This window comes from Cygnus atratus, chromosome 2 (assembly GCF_013377495.2).
Source record: "Cygnus atratus isolate AKBS03 ecotype Queensland, Australia chromosome 2, CAtr_DNAZoo_HiC_assembly, whole genome shotgun sequence".
Taxonomy (NCBI): Eukaryota; Metazoa; Chordata; class Aves; order Anseriformes; family Anatidae; genus Cygnus; species Cygnus atratus.
Window position 1 is genome coordinate 125,120,867 of NC_066363.1, and position 21,627 is coordinate 125,142,493.

At 35.3% G+C, this 21,627-nt stretch overlaps 1 protein-coding gene across 1 annotated transcript in view; it reads left to right on the plus strand.

Moving 5' to 3' along the window:
* C2H8orf34 (chromosome 2 C8orf34 homolog) overlaps positions 1 to 21,627 on the plus strand; it is a 168,976-nt gene that overhangs the window by 129,156 nt on the left and 18,193 nt on the right. Inside the window, exons 9-11 of the mRNA XM_035563073.1 lie at positions 2,791 to 2,870; positions 8,004 to 8,077; positions 19,344 to 19,464. Of these exons, the coding sequence (XP_035418966.1) occupies positions 2,791 to 2,870; positions 8,004 to 8,077; positions 19,344 to 19,464 (275 nt within the window). The remainder of the gene's footprint in view (positions 1 to 2,790; positions 2,871 to 8,003; positions 8,078 to 19,343; positions 19,465 to 21,627) is intronic.

Genomic DNA, 21,627 nt, shown 5'->3' on the forward strand with positions numbered 1-21,627 from the left:
CAAGTTCTGGGAAGGACTAGCTTTCAGATAGTAGTGACATGTTTCACCATATATTCTGCTTAAGTAAAATCAGTTGGATTAGAAGACAAGATCACTAGGAAATATGTCTGAGTGAACATATTAGTGTGAATAGTGAACTGTGTTAGAAAAAGTAGATGTCATTTCAAAGATTTGCGTATTGCAGAGATCAAATCTTCCTCCCACAGGGACCCTTTCCAGTGTCTACTTCTTTATAGCCAGAATTCAAATTATGTAGGTAGCTCCATGTGTAATGCTTTTGGCATAACTAAGTAGCATGTATTACACTATTAAAAGAACTTACTGGTGGATTTTAGAAAGTAAAAGGAAGGTGATCTGAGTTTTTCAAAGTTGTCATGAGGCAAAGGATCCACTTAATTGTATGTAATTTCATGAATAAAATGAGAATCATTTAAATCGTTCATGTCTGATTTCTTGGGGGGGGGGTGGATTTATGAAATCTCATAACGGGAATGAGTTACAAAATCTGTAGAATTCTGAAGGGATAAAAGAAGCAGCTCCTACCTACTTCTAGAGATATTTTTTTAGGAGTGCAATATAAGCAGAGAAGGTTGGATTAATTTTCCTTTTAATTTAGCACAGATAAATTATCAGAATTGTTGCAGACAAGTGTGCATTGCTTCTGTTTGCTATGATTCCATATATATCCTTATACACTTGAATATATGCTTGCACTATATATGTGTCTGTATGTAATGCAGGAGGACAGGTCAGTTTTAATGCAAATGCAAATGATGTGATTTTTGAGGTCTTCCTCCCTTACATGGTTATTTCATTTGGAGTTTTTCTCCCTGTTTGAATATCTTTATGGTAATAGTGCAAACCTACTTTTTTTCTGTTTTACTGTTGTCTTTAGAAGAGCCTGCTTTATAAGTTAGGTTTTTAAAGAATTGGCAAGTAGAGCATTACAAACCAGCTATAAGGGATTCATAGAATTCATTTTCAAAATTGGGTTTACAACTTCTAAGTTTTACCTTTTTGTTGCCTTAAGGAGTTTTGAGTTCTATGGTAAGAGTCATTATGAATTTATACTGAGCTTTCTGTCCTAAAAGGAAATAAATTAATTATTGGGGAGAAAAAAAAATTAGAAGATATGTTAGATAAATGTGCAAGTCATAAAATGTGAAATTCAGATAGGGCAAATATGGAGATTCTGCTTGGTTTCAAAGGTTAATTCAAAGACTCACGTAAAGCAGATGCAGAGAGTGAGAATACAGAATGAAAGGAACTTCTTTTAAGAGATGAGTTATTTCTTTCCCCAAGGTTTTACTTCAGTGCATTCTTATAATTCCTGGGCTCTGCAAAATTGGCTTGCATTTTTCTTATTCTTTTCATGTCTGAATAAATTCAACTTAAAATAAATTTTATGTAAATGGCAGTTGGCAGTTAAATTGTGTTAAGCGCTACAGACCATCTCTTCAAAGTAAAATCTGTATTCAGGATTCATAGAAACCTGAAGAAGGATGGTGGGACTCTTGGGATATTCATTTGAAAAACAACAGATACAAGGCCTATTTTTGTAAATTACTGCCAAGGCACTGCAGTCAGCCAATGCAGGAGGAAAGCATGAAGATGATACCTTCAATAAAGACTGGATTTTTCTTTTAAAAGGGAAGAAATACTCATGTGTATTTACTTGTAGTGGGTTAACTTTGGCTAAGAGCCAAAATCCCACTCAGCTGCTTGTTCACTCATTGCCTTCAGCAGGAAGGAGGCAGACATTCTGGTGAAAAAACTTGTGAGTTGAGATTAAGACAGGGAGATTGCTTACCAGTTACTGTCATGGGCAAAACAAACTTAACCTGGGGAAAATCAATTGAATTTATTGCCAACTGAAATGGACTCAGCTAAAGACAAACAAGAATACTAATATTACAATCACCCCTTTCCTTCCCCTTTTCTCAGGTTCAACTTCACTTCTTCATTCCAGACTCCTCTACTCCCATCCACCAGCAGTGCAGGGGAAATGGGGGTTGTGGTCAATCTGTAACAGTTCCTCTGTGCTGCTTCACTGTGGCTCTCCATGGTCCATGATTCCTTCAGGAAATATCCACCTGCTCCCATGTAGGTCCTCCAAGGTCTGCAATGGATGCTGGCTCTGGCATGGTCTTCTCACCAAGCTGTGGGGAAATATCTGCTCCAGTGTATGGAGCGCCTCCTTCTCTAACTGTGATGTTCCTGCTGCTCTTTCCCACTCCTTCCCTCCTCCTCTACCTGTCTTGCATATCTTCCTCTTTCTTAAATGCATTTTCTCAGAGGTGCCACTGTCTTGGCTTTCAGGCTTAGCTTTGTCCTGTGGTGGGTCCACTGGAGCCAGCTAGAACCATCTGTGTCCTGCATGGAGCAGTCCCTGGCGTCTTCTCACTGAGGCCAACCCTGCAGCCACCCTGCTGCCAACTCATCGACACAGACACTCAGTACAATCCTGTCCAGTTAAAATATTTTTGAATGTAGTGAAGGATGCTTGCAGAGTTTCATATACATGTGATACCACTGAAAATCCACTGTTGTTAAAATGAGTCTTGTATAAATACACAAGGTAGGATTTAGTTGACTGTTTTGTAGAGGCCAGTTTTGGTTATTAAACAATCTGGAATGATATGATTGGACCGTGGATGCTGACTTCTCAGCAAAGCCACTCTTTTAATTAGGTCAGTGGTGTTTAGAGGTATGTAGTCAGTTAACATTCTTATGTGTCTTATCTATGGAATGTGATTGCATATGTTTTTGTTCTGTTTTTCCACAATTTAGATTGCAAGGAGATAATATGGCAGAAAGGCCAGAAGATGTCTCCATGGTATCTCATGAGCCAGCAATGTCAGACTCTGATGGTAAGTTATATAAATATTTGGTGCCCATCAAAAAAAACCACCCCACTATCTTGAATTTAAGAGCAAATTTTATGTCTGTAAAAGAAGATTAAACATTTCCAGAGGGTGTTCCTGGGCACATGAACTCAATCATTTACATTTAAATCTGTTAGAAGAGTCCATGACATGTTCTTGGCTGTGGCCAATTAGCACCACAAAACAAGGCATATTTGGGGTCAGTATTCATCCTGAGCAGACAGTTTGTATGTTAGCACAGTATTTTGGATGTAACATAGCTTAATAACATAAACATGGGCTGTTCCTTGCCATCTGGCCTCTATGATGAAGAATGGTCTTTGGAATATTTAGTTTAATAGTACAAATGCAGCCACAGGATTCAAATAATATAAAGGAAAAATAAATAATTTCTCCTCTGCTTTTAAACTAAGTATCAGAAATGCTTCTCTGGTCTCTCTGAGCACCACTGACAATTAAAAATTCAATATAAAGGAGTTTATACAAAAACTCTGGAGAACAATTTTTCTCCTTATATCAACATAAGTACATGTTGTGGTAATTTGCAGTCAGGACACAGCCCTGTTTCAGTTTCTGCTCTAGTTGTTGAACAGAACACCTGAAATCTAATGGAAAAAGCACTTCCTAAGGGCTATCTTGCCAGAGAATGCCCTGCTTTCTTATAAAAGATTAAGTTGATGAAGATTAACTTTATCTTGTCACTGGAAATGGAGACAGAAAGGAATAGATGTTTGGACAGAGATTCTGCAAAGATAAATCTTTCAGTCAATTCCTGTACTTCTGGGCAGAACCAGCTGAGTCCATTAATTGGAAGATTTGATTTATAGTTTAGTCTTCAGTAGCTGCAGACATGTTAGCCATGTTGATTAATTAATGCAAAACAAATCATAACTAAGTTTTTTTTTTTTTATTATTTTAATTGTCCTACTATATGTCTGCTATTTAATGCTATTAGGTAAGACATCAACCTGACCTTTTGTTCATTTACCACATTTCTAAAACTAATGTCAACATTAGTAACTAGTGTGTCTTTAAAGATTAAAGGCTTAATGCAGTTATGCCATTTGTTTTTCCTGTCCTCTGTCATTGATCACTTTATATATATATATATAAGGGGACTAAAAATCTCAAAATATGATGTTCTTACAAGTTTGATGAATATTACCAGCAAGAAAGAGTCAGATTGGTGACTGCACTGAAGCCCTTTGAGAGGAAAGCAAAATTCTTATGTTATGAGAGTAATCCCAAGAAAGGGAAATGGTGCTGGCTTGTTTGGGATAGATTAAGGGATATGCAGAATTGAATATGAAACAATTAGTTTTGAACAGGTCTCTGCCATCCTTTTCTCTTCCTGTGTACCCTTGTTCTTGTAGCAGAAATATACCTAATCTGCCATCACTCCCTGAAACTGTAGGCTTATTTGTGTTTACTGGGAGCAGAAAGTCAGTAAAATAGTAGCCTGTTGCTAGGTGGCAAAGGCACCAGGATGAAGGAAGGTGAAACTGTCAGAAGATGCTGGATGCTATCTAACAATGAAAATGAATATTTCATGGTTGCATAGTGTGGACCACGGTAGTGCTATAGCCATCTAACTTGGGCCACTTAATATGTCTCTGGATACTCTGTAGTCAGTATGGCAATAGTAAAGAGGGAGAACATTTTCCCTAAAAAAAAAGGTAGATGAAGCAACAAGATTCGTGTTGTTATAACCACGTCTGTTTCACGTCTGTGAATGTACATGAACCCATTAGCTATATAGCCAGAAAATAGCACAGCTTCTAGGGCAGAAGGACTGAGGTCAACAGTAAGGTACTATCAAATTTCTGTCAAGAGGCTCTCTCAGAAATGTTCAGCCTTTCAAAGAATATTTTTTCCAAAGATGTTGGCTAGTAATAATTTTTGATTAAAACAAACAAAAACACATCTGTGTTTTACAAGTAGGCACAGAATACAAACAGGTGCAAAACTCAGGCAGCTGCCCATTCTATCCATCTTTCCTATAAATGCAGCACACTACTTGTTTTCTGTGTATTTAATATTTATTTCCAATAAATATTATGTATGTGAAGAAGATGATAAAAGAGACTTTTAAAGATACTGTTAGAAAACCCTAAATAACCAAAGCATCAAGTTGCACTTTAAATTTTAGTTATGTCCTCTTAAGAATGTATTATATCATAAAAAAAATAATTAACAGGTTTTGGTTCCCAGGTTTATTAGAGTTTATTTTCTACTCTTGCTTATCAATACCAATGACCTCACTGAGAGTAAACTATAAATTGCAAAGTGCTGATGTAAACCATTCTTTCAGGATTATACAAGCAAGGTGCTAATGCACAGCAAAGTTGAGGCAGTTTTCTTTAATGATCTCTTTCTGGGTTAGTGAGAAATTGTTAAGTTGTTCGATCTGGAGCACCTCTCTTGTGGATTTCAGATGAACCAGGTTCAGAAGTAATTGGCTGCACATCTGATCTAACAGCCCTTATAAATAAACCTTACTAAAGCAATTCCACCTAATAAAGTCAATGCAATAGACTATGTAAGAAGATCATCTGCAGCACCAGGCACAATACTGACTCAACAGACAATCTGGACCTGACTCTAATTAACCACTGCACTGATTTCCCTCTAGTGCAATCCTGCTGAATTGAACAGAGTTGTGTCTGATCTAAGCAGTAAAAATGAGAGACAGGAATCAGGTCTTGAGATCGGACAGCACAAGATGCTCTAACACTGCTGTTTCTTTTTACTGTGTAATGACACCCGTCAAAACTGTTTCTCTTTCCCATTGGACCATTTCACAGGAAATAACTGAGGGAAGAATTTAATAGCTAGGTTCCTGATTTTGATTAGTAGAAGCAACTTCTGTGACTGCACTGTAAACTTCCCGTGTAGATAACAGTATCAGTCCAGTCTCATGGATCAGTCCTCCAGCAAGTCCTCCTCTTGTTCTGTACAGATAGGGCTGAGGTTTCAAAAGACGGACACTGCAACAGGACTGATCCAGTAAAAGTTTGTGTCTGTCAGCCTCTATATTCTTCTCAGTGTGGGGGGAGTGTACAGGTCATATACAAATGTGTATTTTTTTGAACTTAGATATAAAGAGATAGTATTAGTAAAAGCATGTGTTCATTTAACCCCAGTTGCCTATAAGTACTGTAGGATCTTGTTTCACTTGTTTCAGTCTCTTTTGCTGGCAAGTACAATGCCCTTTGAGTGAGAGCCATGATGTGAGGCAGGAAAGAAATTGCAAATCAGATCTTTGCAGTCAGTGCATTCTTGTAGAAGGTTTAAAATACAATACCTCATTAGGGAGTAAACTCTGAATGTTGGGTGAATGTAAAGCATAGACCTTTAAACTTTTAAAACTGCCCAGCATATCTGAAAAAAGCTGTTTGCAACCTGAGCTACTTTTCAGTGCAGTATGCAACACTGCATATTTCTGAGGTGTGGGCAAAGACTTGTTTGTTTTGTAGCTCTTCCTGGAACAATATATTTGGACTGAAACTGATGGGTTATATTGTGCTATGCCATGGTATGCATGTGATATTTCCTATTCTATTCTGTTATCAGATCTACAGATTATGCTGTGATACATAATATTTAGTTTGCTAAATAAAGTTTGCTAAGCAAATTTCACATCATACTTAATTCCCTATCAAACAAGAGTCACTGGTTTATATTGTTTGTAGTTAACCAGCTCCCATTTCTACCTGATACATGTAAAAATACTAGGATACGTAGCTTCAAAGTTCGTCTTTCCTTTAAAGTGACTATAAAGTTTAAAGTTCAAAACAGACATTTGGATGTGGGGGAAAAGTTTGAAATTGGGGATGTTCAATAGAAATAGGATTGTAATTAACACGTACAGTTCTATTCCAGAATGAACTGCATGACTAGGGTAAAAAATTAAAAAGGATGAAAGTATTTGGGAATTAGAGTTGTGAACCACACACAGCAGTGGCAAAAATGTAGCATCATCTCTAAAATCCTGAACAGTTCTCTGACCACTTGTCAACACTGCATCATTATCACCTCTTCTTCCTCCACTTCCATTTGCATTTGCAATGAATGTGGTAACGACAGTTGCTGTATTTCAGTACAGTTCAGTTTTTATAATAAGTATAATCTGAGATGTTTGACAAATTAGGGCACTTTGGAAACAGAAGAACATCCTTACTAAGTGTCCTCTGAATAACAGCAGAACTTAGGGAAGATCAGGGCATCTTGGTTTTTAGATGGTTTATGAACAGCATCAAATTGCCTAGTGGACTGACAGGCAAACAGTGAAACTGCATAGCATGTTACTTCGAAATTGCTTTCTCTGACGTAGGTAGGGGAGGTTCAGGCTGGATATTAGGAAAAGGTTCTTTACCAAGAGGGAGCTGGGCCACTGGAACAGGCTCCCTGGGGCAGTGGTTATGGCGCCGAGCCTGCCAAAATTCAAGAAGCGTTTCGACAGTGCTCTCAGACACATGGTCTGGTTTTTGTGTGGTCCTGTGTGGAGCCAGAGTTGGACTTGATGATCCTTGTGGGTTCCTTCCAACTCAGGATATTCTATGATTCTAGCTAAATAAACTGTCTTTTAAGTCATTACATATGTGACAAAGAAACATTCTAGATTGCTCAGCAAATTTTGTTGTTTAACAAATGTGACAGTATGGGTAAAAATTATAGCCTGCATGGCTTTTAAACATTGCCTAAAATGACTGAAACTTCTTATTTCAAACATTTTAACTATATCCTAACTTGTTTAACTGAATTAATTACATTTGCTTTAATAGATTTTATTAAAACTGAAGATCCGCTACTCCATTGTGCAAAGGACAAACAGTTTTTAGTTTTAATAGAAAAATAATAACCTACAAAACATCTGGCAGTGGAAGGATGCTTGCTTGTCACTCTGTTCATGTTAGAGATACTGTTTCTCATTTTATTAAGCTTATAAATTAAAATTAGCCATAAATTAAAATTCAATGAAGTGTTAACTGAAAAGTAGTACTTGTATGGTAGCTACATGTGCCTTCCCAGCAGTTAATTTATACGTATTTTATTTTCAAAGTGACTAACACTTAATTATTTAGTGTGATTTATGTTTCTTCTACCTCTTTGGAACAGCTCAAGTACCTGGGGTTGAAACACTTATGGAAGATATTGACGAATTCAAGAGTGCCTCTCAAGTGGCAGGATCTGTAAGTATCTTCCCATATGGGAAATCCTGTAAGTTTTAAAAATAGTTAGATAAAAATTAGACTGTACGTAAAGATAAAAGTTGTGCTTGCCAGCAATGTCATCCTAAACAAGGAAAACTTAATTTGCCTATCCCTTCTGAATATTCAGTTCTATGGCAGTTTTAATTTTTTTCATTCCAGGAAGGGTGATATTTAGAAATCTATTATTATCATCTCATGTGAACACATACGTTATTGGCCTTACATGTATAGCTTCCATTGAAAGTTCAGTCATTATATACTATGTCTGTACATCCTTAAATATTTCTTTAATGGTTAAATATCCACTTTAAGAGTTTTATAATATGCAGTATTACAAAATGAACAGAACAAAATAATTTAAATTTTAAATTTTCTTATGAAATTTGACATAATATCTTAACTGTAATTCAGCTTTTTGGTAATGTTTACTTGGAAACTGATAAGCAAGATATGTCTATTTAAAGTATGGCTTTTTAAAAATAATGCAATATTATGTGTGGTGATATTTTCATCAGTTCTCTTATTTTAAAATTTAACAATTTTTGAAAATTTATATAATAAGAACTTCAGAGCTAGTTGTATTGCATCAGAAATTTGAATACAAGTTAAAGAAGGACTTGCTTTTTTTTTTTTTTTTCCCCCTCAGGCAAATTACTTGAAAAGACAGTACTTATTTGTTTTTACAAACTTTCAGACAGATATAAGAGGAAACATTAATTTCTGTTCACTCATAGCAATTCTGTTTTTCGCACACTTTAATATTGGTAAGATAAGTGAGACTAAAGTCTGAGTATTTGTTGGCTAAGTTTTTTTAAGTATTTGTTGGGCAGTATTAAAGAAAAAAGGAAAATGACAATGCAGACTGATCCTGTAGTCTTTCAGGCAGCTAACTGCTAGTAAAGCTAAAAATACTAAACAATCAAAAATCTATAAAACACTTAATATATTTCAAATCAGAGTTATCAAAGCAGTTGGCAGACAGGGAGTTCCTGTTTAATTCCTAAAGATCTTTGAGAACATGGACTGCCAGAAGCTCACAGAGCATTTGTGGATATTGGGTAAAGGGAATGAGGAGCAGAACTTCAGTAGCCCTTGCTTTCAGCTTCTCACTCAAGCCTCCTTTCTGCTTCTTTTCACAGTAGTGAACAGAGAAATATAATAAATTTTGCAGCACTTTCTTATGTTTTTACACATGATTTTCTTATTGGTTTGGACCCATGGCTACCAGCTTTGATTTTTCAGTTCCACAGACATGTAGCATAGGAAAAAAGGAACAGATAAATTGAATTACATGGAAAAATAAAAATAATAAGGAAAATAAAAGATCATTATATTTCTTAGCAAAATCTTGCTGCAGAAATATACACCCTTCAGCTGAGTATTTTTAGACATATGCTGTGTGTACACATGCTTATAAACAGACATATAAACAGACATATAATGTGTACATCTATCATTTAATGCTAGTTCTAGGTGTAGATACTTGTACTGGGCTCCCCAGTAGAAGAGGGACATAGAACTACCAGAGCAAGACCAGAGGAGGGCTACTAAAATGATTAGAGGACTGAGCACCTGTCATATGAGGACAGGCTAAGAGATCTGGGCCTGTTTATCCTTGAAAAGAGAAGGCTGAGGGGAGGCCTCATCAGTGTGTATAAATATCTGAGGGGAGGGTGTCAAGAGGATGGAGCTGGTCTCTTCTTTTCAGTTGTGCCCAGCAACAGAATGAGAGGCAACGGGCACAAACTGAAGCACAGGAGGTTCCGGATGAATACAAGGGAGCATTTCTGTACTGTGGGGGCGACAGAGCACTGGAACAGGTTGCCCAGAGAGGCTGTGGAGTCTCCCTTCTCTGGCGATATTCAAAACCTGCCTGGATGCCATCCTGTGCAATTTGCTGTAGGTGATTCTGCTCAGCAGGGGGGTTGGACTAGGTGATCTTCAGAGGTCCCTTCCAACCTTGGCCATTCTGTGATAAAGTTTCCTAAAGCAGTAGACTGCCAGAGGCAGTGAAGTTGACTGGACTGAATCCCTGAAAGCCACACAGGTGACTGCTGTTACTGCATGTGCTGCAAAAAGAAGTCAAGACCAGAAGTTGCAGCTATTGCTCTGCCTACCCAACCTCTTCCTGAGGGCAAGGGCAACTAGCTTCCCTTTCCTGAGCTCTTGGAAAAATTCCTTTGTCTCAGTTACTAAGGACCCATAAGCCAGTAATTCTTAGTTCATCTGCTTTTGGCTTTTGTGTTTTGGATCTTTAAGCTATTGTGATTAGCTTAAATCATACTGATTATCAGTGTGATTAGCTGATTATGTACTTTTCTCTCTTTAAAATGACTGTTATGCAAAATAAGATTAAGCTGTCAAACACTGTATGTTTGCCTGTACCTATATCTCCTCAAAAAAAAAAAAAAATCCAACCTGCATTTTAGGGCTCTGAAGGAATAAAATTTTGTTCCGTGGTCCCCTAATAACTTCCAGTGAGACTTATTCTGTGACAATCTTCACGTACAAAATATAGAGATTGAACTGAGGTTCCCCTTAGGGAAGCTATGAAGATTATATTCATGCAATGAATTCTCACAAATTCTTTAAAAGAATAAGAATTATGCCTGAAGAGGGCCTCAGAATTAATACCAAAATACATTTTCATGAGTATACATGATTTTCAGATATTATATGAGATATGAGTTACAAGGTAAGGCAGAAGTAGAATAAATATGGTGTTGATCAGACACTTCTCATAAATTGAACAAATTGGTTCATGACATTCACTCAAATGTGCATATTACCTCTAAAAATTCCTGATCTAGGTGAAGATATTCCATATTTAATACTGGTACTGTGTCCCACTAGGGTAATATGAGTCTGTTGCTAGTTAAACTGGTCATTATCATAAATTTCTCTCTACTCATGTATACTTGACTAATCTTTAAACGTGCCTTGACCTTCAGAGCAGTGTTTTGAGAAAAATTGTGGGATAAAGCCACGAGAATTATGGAAGGGTATTTTTAGAAAGTCTTCAGAAAAGAGCTATACGGGTTATATTTTTCATGTTCAGTATACAAGTCCACACATAAGATCATGTGAAGGCTAATGCAGCCTGGATGCCAATAATAAGAAGAGATATGCAACATCTATGCCTATAACATTGCTCAGTGTAATTTATACTATGATTACATTATGATTTTCTTGTAACATTGTATATTTTTGGTATTACATGTCTGGAGACTAGAAATTTTTGTAATTAGACCTTTTCCCTTTAGTCTTTTTAACAGAATCTTTTGCTAAGCTTTATTTTTCTCAGAGAGAGTTGATATTTGAAAATCAGTTTGAAGTATTTACAGGAATCAGCACTCTTCCCAAGGGTTTTGCAAGGACACAAAGTGGAAGCAAGCATTCAGAATGTCCTTAGAGATTGTGGTTTACTGAAGGACTCTCTCTTTTTTTTTTTTTTTTTGACAAATATTTAGTTTAACAAAAAGTGTTAGGCAAGATGCAAAGGTTTTTTTTGAGATTCTTTGCGGTGGGTTTTTTGAGTCTTATTCTACTTCACATTTGTGTAAACAAGTTTTATAAATATTTGGCTAGAAATCTTCAAGAAAACACTGAACGGAAACACTAGGGAAAAGTTAGGTCATCTGGAATTCTGACAGTAATGGAAAAGTAAGGTATCTGGGGAAGCAACTAAATTTACAGTAACTAACAGAAAGAAGCAGGACAGATGCAGTGGGCAATTCACACCAAATAGCCTTTGCCTTCACTCTGAGCTGCTTCCTTTGCCAGCTGAATGTAACAGGACTCATACTTACTGTTTTTATTCATGTGAATCTTTGCATTCACTCATCTTGCCTGTCATATACACATGAAAAGGTGTATTTTTCTTTGCAAATTGTCCATGTAAGGCAAACCAACCCAAGTACAACAGAAACAGGGGTGGGGGGGTGGGGAGAAGAAAAGTTGTTCAACTGCAAAAGGCATTTTTGCATGAGAATGCGTTGGGTTTTTGCTCTTTATTACTGTGGGAAAAACACTCTAATAAATTGTTTTATAGAGGTGTTCTGATTTAAATATATTCTGTCTTGTTTTCTCTACTCCTTTGGAACTTGTCTATTGCTTTCCCAGATGGAATACACACAGGATTTTCTTTGATAAATACAGAAATTCCTTAATGGGAATTCAGTTTGTGAAATGATTTGAGGCTTCATGCACAAGGAGAAAATAAACTTTTAATTCATGGTATTGATACATGTTGAATACAGCTATATTCCAGCGATGTGTAATTTTAATTGTAATTGATAGAAACTTTCTTAGGCTTTCCCTCATTTTCTCTGGGAACAATACTGGGAAGTAACAATATTTGTAGAAGTTTGACTATAACCAACAATTTTAGATCACCTAAGCTTCTGTATTTAACTAAATATTATTTGCTGGATTGGGGTCACTGTTTAGCAATTAGAAGGTTAGCCATTAAAATAAGTATTTTAAGGTTCCCATGACTTCTGGCACAACAGCAGTGTGATTCTGAGGTAGCATGAATTATAAAGGTCATATTTATATACTATACATCCAGAATTAGTATATTTGCGTACTTTTTTTTTTTTCCAAATCTAAGTTCACTTTTGTAAGTATGTGGAAATTCAACGTATTTTAAATTAAATGCCTTGAAATTCTTTGGTCTAGAAGTAATCTATATGAAACAAATTTCATAAAATGGATATGGCATTTTGAATGTACAGTTGCAAAGCAATAATTTCTTACTTAAATATTCTCTTTTGCTTTGGAGAGCACCTGAAGTACTCAAAAATTCTTTCTCACTTCTCACCTGCTCATATTCTATTTGCTGACATCATTTTGGTTATTGCAAAACCTAGCTCCCCAGGTGCTGGCCCAAGCCCTGTGACACATGGCATGGCTGCCCAGTGTCCCAGTGGAGACTTCAGCCCTTGGCTGTAAGGACAGCTGGCGGAAAGCCCTGGCCCCTCACAGGTTCAGTTCCATTAGCCCCACTGGCAGGCATTGCATGGGGGTCGTGGTTGGCACTTCAATGAGATCTTTCTTGGTGTAGACAGAATGGCAAATGTGTTCTGGACTGAAAATGCTCATAATTTAAAATATTTAATCTTCTAACATGTAATTTTAAAATGAAAGAGTTTTCTGAACTTAAAAAAAATACATTAAAAATCTACGAATGCCCTGTTTTTACCTGTCTAAAACTTTGGTATCTTTGGTGTGACAAATTCAAAATTATTAGTCCAAATAACAGTAAGTAAAACAGGACTGAAACTTAGAAAATAATTATTGTAGTTATATTTCAAAAACTGAAACAAATGTTATTACCAGGTGCCTATGTATTTCCTCCTTCTCTCTTGCCTGTAAACAGAAAACCTATGTGTAAGTTAACCCAAACTACCATTTTTCTAGTGTAAAGTTTAGTGTAAAATATTCTGGCTGGCTGCCATGGGAAGCAGAAAGCTTATAATTTCAATTACACGGCATTTCAAGTAGAACAGGCCCTAATGTGGGAGATGGGGATTAGAGGTGGCTGCCAATATTGCATCTGAGCTCTAAGGAGGTTTATTATTTTTACAGTACCTAAAAAAACATGTTGACAAGCTCACCTTAAGTGCTCGAACAGACTGTAGTAGCTGAAAGATTTAAAATTTGGTGAACTCTTACAAAATTATGAATGTTGTGTGATTAACCTTCAAACAAAATATTGCATAAAAGTTCAGCTGCTTGAATAACAATTGTCCTTGCCAGCTTCTTGGTCAGATGGAAAGGACACTTGCAAACAAATTGTTGAATAAGTGGATTTTTTTGCACTGGGATGAATCTCTGTCAAATATTTCTGTTTAAGCCATTCAAGCCATTCAGCAAAGAAATAGTGGATTATACAAGAAAACTAAGTGTGGTGGTCTTTCTTACAATATTATCTCCTGAAGTTACCAATAAAATTTTCGCTTGATTGGCAAAACTGTGTAGAATATATAGTTTTATATAGAATAAGAGTTCAATCAAAATATGTAAGATATATATACAACTTGTGAGGAGCTCAGGATTGAATTAGATTTCACCTCCTTTTTATTGTGATTAACTATATTTTTGGTGTGAATATGCAATTCAACATTAAAAGGTAATCTTTAAAAATGAAGAAGCACTGTCTCTTCTGAGGTGGGGACTCTCCCTGCACCTGAAAAGAGAATGTATGTTTGTACATGGTCATGCCTGTTGAGTACCCGGGTGTTTTAATTTGAAGTAGGCCCAAATGACATAGAAAAGTAGCATTGCATTGTTTCATAATACTTTTTATGGTCAGCAGGAAGGGGTAGTTTGTTTTTTAACAGGCATTTAATTTCCAGATGATGTTGTAGGTAGTTTGGAGGCCTTCCTCTTGGCCTCAGATATTCTGAAATGTTGCACCTCTGCAGAACTCCCGGGGCGTCTGTGGGTATTACAGGCCAGCCCATGTCATTTCAGCTCAAGGGTAAGATCAAGATATTCATATTTGCACTGTTTTTTTTTCCAGGGATAAAAGCTATATGATGTATGCCATCAAAATGACATTGGGCTGCAGATTGAAGTACTTATAATGATCTTGAAAAACTTTCTTATTCTTGACATCCTTAATAGTATTTGTGTACCACCATGACTTTCCCAGTAAGCTACAGTGTTTTCCAGAAGTTCAGGGAACCAGTGATAAGAGACATTGCCTTCAGCTTTATCTTTTGTAATTTATGTTTTAGGAGTAATTTGGCTAAGTAATCTAAGTAAAGAATGCACTAATGAATATATTGTTTGTGAAGAAATAATGATGTTATGTAAAGAAAACCAATTAAGAAATTGATGCATAGTTGACCTTAAAAGTTGACAAATGTATCCCAAGGGTTTTGAACATATTTCTGGTGCAAAGAGACATTGTCTTACCTTCAGAGTTTGAAGGTGACATGAACAGGGCCCAGAGCTGTTTCTACAAGTTAAAAAGGCAAGGATGTCTTTCAGGAACATCCTCGTATTTAGATTTAAAATCTTGTTAATATGAATAGGCCATTTATAAATTTTGTGCTAATATTTATAAAGCTTAATGAACAATCAAGGTCAATTGCAGTTTGGAAGGTACTGAAGGCATTGAAAAGGACTTCTTGTATACGTATACTTTATGCATACATACTAAATTTTTCAACCACTTTCAGTCTACTGTCATTATCATTAAAGTCTGAGGTAACCCACATGATTGTTTTATCTCTGCTGTACCTGGCCAGTAGACAAAGGACACTTTTCAGTAAAGTGGAATAGGAAGGTTTAAATAAATGGCTTGCAAGTTTGAATCTCTCTTAAATGAGATATCTGAACTGCTGCCATTCATCCAGTGGAGAGAAACGGTGACACTGAATTCTGCTCTAGCTGTGTGAATTCATTTCTTCTTGCTAAAGCATTTGAACTGACATGCTTTCCGAACTTTCTTATTAACATCCCTTGCTTTCAGCTTGTACTTATCGTTTAGGAATAAGGCTGTTGCATAAATTGCTGGAGAAACAGAGGAATCTTGTCTGCGTTTATGTATTATGCACTTAAATGAACTCATAGTCTCAAAATATTAAAAGATATTTTTTATGTTAAGTATATATATATATGTAAAACACATTACTTGAGCCTGCCTACAAAAAGAATGAAATATTGTTACTTATAGCCCTGAAATATCTAGCATCAGTGAAGGAGCAAAAACTCATTACACTGCAGTTTTTAATGTCATAATAAACTCTAATTGGTTTTGTTCGTTTTTCAGATTTTCCAAATCATTGTTATTTTCTATTGAGTGTTTAATTGTAAGGCAGTATTATAAGCACATCATTTACCATTAAATTAAATTGCTACTATTAAATATCTCATGTTCTATAACTAGTATTAGAATATTATTCTGGTCTTTTGAAATGCTATTCTGTGACAAAATGCTGTCAGCTTATGATAGTACATACTACAAAAAAAAATATGCACAGTTTACCTAGTTATAAGAAGATATACAACTATATCTAGTTATAACAAAAATTGTTATAACTAGATACAGTATTTGGGGGAAAATAATTGTCCAAAAATTACTTCACAGGGTGTTGAAACTCTTTATCTGAAAGGGAGTTTGAACATATAACAATATGCAATGGTAGAAACTGAAAATATGTGAATGTACTACTTTTAAATCATACACAATATTAATACTTATTCTCAGAAAGAATGTATACATCTGTGTTACATCCAGAACTGAACACAAATTCTGTTTGTTCTTGTAGTTGTGTGTGAACATGATGAAGGCAGACAAAAGCATTATTAGAATATATGCATGTACTGACTTGGTGTGCCTGTATGTGCTTATACATAGGCATATCTTTGTGTCTTAAATGAACTTATACAAGATTTTAAAATCTGAATAGAAGCATACAAAGATATTGCTGATGTTTGATGATGGTTTAGTGGGTGATATTGGTGGTAAGGGGATGGTTGGACTGGATGATCTTGGAGGTCTTTTTCAACCTTAATGATTCTGTGACTGTGATTCTGTCTTTGTGATTTGGAGTCTCCAAACTGAAAATGATTTAATTTAAATATTATTCTTTTTTATTTTTTGAATGTGATTAATTACCATTAAAATCATTTTTCTCCATTTATTTTAGTTTCTATTATGGGCAGTAGGCTGAGATGCTTTCACTCAGATAGTCACCTTAGATGGTATGTCTTACATACTGTTACTTACATGCTGTACATAAAGGAAATAAGTATGATAGAGGAAAAGGTGGAACGTAAGAAGAAACAATAGACATTTGTTGAAGTGAAAGATTTCTCCATTTTATATACAGAAAATAGAAGATGGAGGGTGAAACCCTCTCAGCAGGCTAACATTTGTAAGTCTATGTGTTTGGATGTTAGAGAGTTAGAGAAAATCCATAATTATTTGTTTATGATAAACTTCAATAGAGTTGAGAATAATAGACAAACAATTTGGTCTTCGAGTATTACCATAGCCCACAGACTAGTTTTTATTCTTTATTTCATCAGAGTTATGTCTTTGAATGAAACTGTATAGAAAGAGTTCATCCTTATAACCTTGGGGATTTTTACCCTATAGTCATTGATGCCCTGATGTTTTTTTCCCCATTAAGAAAAGATACACTGTTGAATTTGTATAAAAATGGCCTCTTTCCCCCATAAAAATCTGAGGATCAGAGGATGGAAAAAATAGGTTAAAAATCAGAATATTAAATTTTTGTTAGAGGGCCTATTACTCATTCCCATCTCTTATTTTTTTTTCTTTCATTTCAAGGGAATCACTCATACAATAAGTTACTATTCTATCTAGAGGTAGATACGGAGTAACTAATATCTGTTAGAAACAAAGAGATGTGAGTAAGTTAATACAGGTGACATCAGCAAGCCAGGTTATGATTTGGATGGAGAATTCACAGTTTGGACTGAAGTGGAAAATTCTCAAAATCTCTTGGGGAAATGGGTGAATAAAGTATAACGATATGTCTGAAATAAATATGTTTGCAGGATTACTTCCACTTCTGAGTGATTTATGTTTTATTCAGCTGTATATTTACCTGAGATTAAATATGGGTAAATTTAACCAGAGTAGAACTTCTGTAAAAAAAAAAAAAAAAAACAATTGGCAAATCAAAAAATGTCAATTGTGTTTTAACAATGTTGTGAATTACCAAGGGTAGGATTACCTGCAGTATGACCTATTTCATATGCAAGAAAATATGAATAGTGGTTTTTTTTAAGTATGGATGTGGAACTTCACAGTATAGCTGTTGCTTTATGAATATAAGTCTGTGTTAACAAATTAACAAAAGACATTCTTCACAGTCATCAGTGGAATACAATACACTGTTTATTGGAAAATATTTTAAAAGATTATATTTATAAATTATATGCCATATAATAGTTTACTTCTGTTGAATTATGCTTAATTAAAAAAAAAACATCAACAACAAAAAACAAAACACAAGGCAGCTACAATGTTTGCAGTTAAAGCAAATTGTTTGTGGGCAAAGAGGATAGCAAACTTTTGATTTTGTGTTCATCCTTTGAACCACAGTATACCCCTTGTATGCTGTCAGAGCCCAGCCAGGAGAGCACCGCCACGTGCTGCAGCTCTTTGCAGGATCCCACTCATCTGCTGGTGACTTTGGTACAGCCTGGCGGACTGCAGCAGCAGACCTCTGTGTGCCTTCCCTAAATGGGGTCACCAGTTTGGGTCTCCCTCCTCTGCTTAATCATTCTCCCTGTGATTACATTAGCTTAATGCCTTTGAAACCCTGGCCCCTCTCTAAATTTGTTTGACATTTACTGGAAGATTAAGAAATTAGTAAGTGGTAAATGATGATGAGACCACTGCATAAGCTTTATTTCTTTGGGAAACCAGAGAAAGCAAGAACCCCCCTACACTGCAGATGAAATGTTTTGCTGAAATAATAAAGTAAAATTTATTTCAGATAGGCTGTTAAGAATGCTTTAATTAATGTTTTTGTTCGCTGTTTTTATAACCAAGTCTTAAGCATTCCATCATATACTTCTAGCGTATTTCAAGGAAGCTTATAAAAACTTACTGAGTTTACCTCATAGCATTATATTTTAAAACCATTTCTTGAAATTACTGAATGGGTTCCAGAAAATGCAGGTAACTTTTGAGTACCACAGCATTCAATAGCGAAATGATTGGGTAGGCAGTATGTTTGCCAGCATCTGTTCCAAATGGCTATGTTGCCTTAATGATTTATTTGCCGTTCCTGAAAGGAGTACTTCTTGCAGTGATAAAATAGCACTGGCAATTTTGATTAGGAAATTCTGTGATGTTCCCAGAAGTGCTGCTTTGCAGAGATACTGTGCCAAATTTTATGGTAATTTAAAGTAAGTGCAACCTCCAGTGAGTAACTGGAATTGCACAGAATGTAAATCATTGAAGAATTTGCCTTGTTAAGTTGTCTCAGTGTGGAACAAGAGCTTGCGTGCGTGTATATATTTGAATTACTTTAGAACTGTTGATTTTATGCAATGCCTACTATTTATGTTATTTAAGGTAAGAAATTATATTTTGTACTTTTTGCATATGAACATTATATATTAATTCTGCACAGTGTACCCCACCAGATTCACTATTCTAAATGAGGTCTCATCCCCTTTTTTAAAATTGTTTTGCATATAAATATGAAAGTACATTAAAAATATTCCAATGTATTTTTATCTATTTAAGTCTCAGCCAGTTTGGACCCTGGATGCCATGGGTGTGAGACCTGGAGGTTCTCCAAGACAGAAACTCTTAAAGGACTCCTTAGCAGCAAAAGAACTTCAGACCATGGAAAAACATCTAGCTGGTATGTATGGTAGTAAAAGATAATAAAATATCCTCACTTTTTTCAGATGCTGATAGAAAAGCTTTATTATTGCCCTCAATGAAGAATCAGCTCAGAGGACCTCAGATAATAATGCTGCGTTTTTGCTTAGCCTTATTTTTCTCATACGTTTGCAAAAGGTGAAGTGTCTGTGGTATCAGCAAGTCTCCCTCTTTCAGTTCTTTCACTAAGTACAATGTAATCAATTAGTCCTATCCAGTACTAGGATGTCATTTAGATGCCTGACTTGTGACTTGGACTATCTGTGCAATGATGAAAAATAGTCCTCTGTCTCACATACACCTTCTTAAGGAGCTTGCCTTTCTCTTATGAACGTGCTGTGTAAAACTGACTTTTTAACATTGGCACAAGTGGGTGCCTACAGCTAAATTAGTGAGTAACATCAACTGTCAGCATGTACCTAAGTACCTTGGTATTTGAAAACAACATTTTCACAAAATCAGATTTTGAAGTAATCAATTTTCCTTTCCTTCCTTACATATGGCTCAGTAATTCTTTTGTCTAAGATCCAGGCTCTTGCATTACTGTATCTGCTTTATATCATATGCAAGTGGAGTTGTGCTTTTTTGTTTTGTTTTGTTTTGTTTTGTTTTGTTTCTTCCCTTTGGTCGTTAATTCCAGTAACTTGCCCATTTTGTTTGTTATACTCAATCTGTAGTCATTGCACACTTCTGGAATATATTTTACTACAAGTAGAACTGTAAGATGCATAAACAGTTTGTAAGTACATTATGAATGATATCCTTATTCTGACATTTCTGATATGCAAGTAAAATGCCTTTGTGTTGCTCTGTTGTCTGCATTTTAATTTCCTTTAAATGACATTGACAAGGGATTTAAAAAATCCTAAGTCATAATTCAGTTCTGGTATTTACTGTGTATCAGATAATACCACGTGGCTGGAGATTTGTGATTTTTTTTTTCCTTACTGTTTAAAAAGCTGTTATTGAAGGAAAACATGTGCTAAATAAAACTGAACAATTACATTATGAAAACATGTTAATTATATGTGGAAAAATGATTAACATAATTGGTTTATCTGCAGGCTTGTTTACTATATGAAATGAAGGAAACATGAGCCACAAAAATGTTTATTTAGCTGTTATTAAATCATTTAATATTCAGATAATTTCTTTGCATACTGAATCACCATGGGAAAGTTAGAGGTCTGAATTTTGCAAAGACAGAAAGTAAACTGAATCTTCAAAAGAGCATATTTCTTAATCAGTTTAAACCAGGTAACCCACATTGTCATTTATTGGTCCCTGGATTAGAGCCAGGCATCTTACAAATTCCAAAGTGATATGTATTGATTTTTTTAAAGCATAATGGAAGAGTACTTCAAGACATAATTATTTCAAAATGGAAACAATTAATTTTAGAGGCCAGTTTTTAGTAACGTTATTGTAAGGTTGAGGTGACAATTAGAAATATTCTTAATTGTGCGCTAGAAAGAAAAACTACATTTTAAAATTTGCTAGCAGCAAAACATTTAATTTTTAAAGAGTTGAAAGACACTTTTATCTGAGGCTTTCACAACTATTTCATTTTTATCACCTTTTTTTTTTTTAGTAATAGTATTTTCAATGTGAGGAATATCTTGTGTTGAAGTAGTAACATGAACCTGATGTACCTTATTTTCCTGTTTTCAAAGTGCTACTTCAAACTATATGAATGTTGAAGGTGGCACATATATAACTATTTTACATAAAACATTAGTTTTATACATATAATATACCTATAATATTTTATATTATTTTTATTCTGTTTACCTGGTAAGAAGACTTGCAGGAAAATCTGATTTTCTGATATGCAGTTTAGAAAGTGTTTATTTTAGGACTTAAAGGAGCAAATAAAAATGAAATCCACATTTTATATATGTTCACTTAGTAGGTGATTAAGTCAGTGCGGCCATGCTGATTTACAGCTTCTGGCTTGTACAGTTTGAAGGAAAATAGCATTTCTTTTCTAAAGGTAAGCAACTGTCACCATCAGAATCAAATTACAGTAGAGTACGTGTCAGTGAGAGTGAAAATTCAGAACAATTGTGTAAGATTAAATGAACTGCTCCTTAAGCTTCTTGACATTTTTACTTGCAAAGAATTTTCACTTTAGTAGCTATTC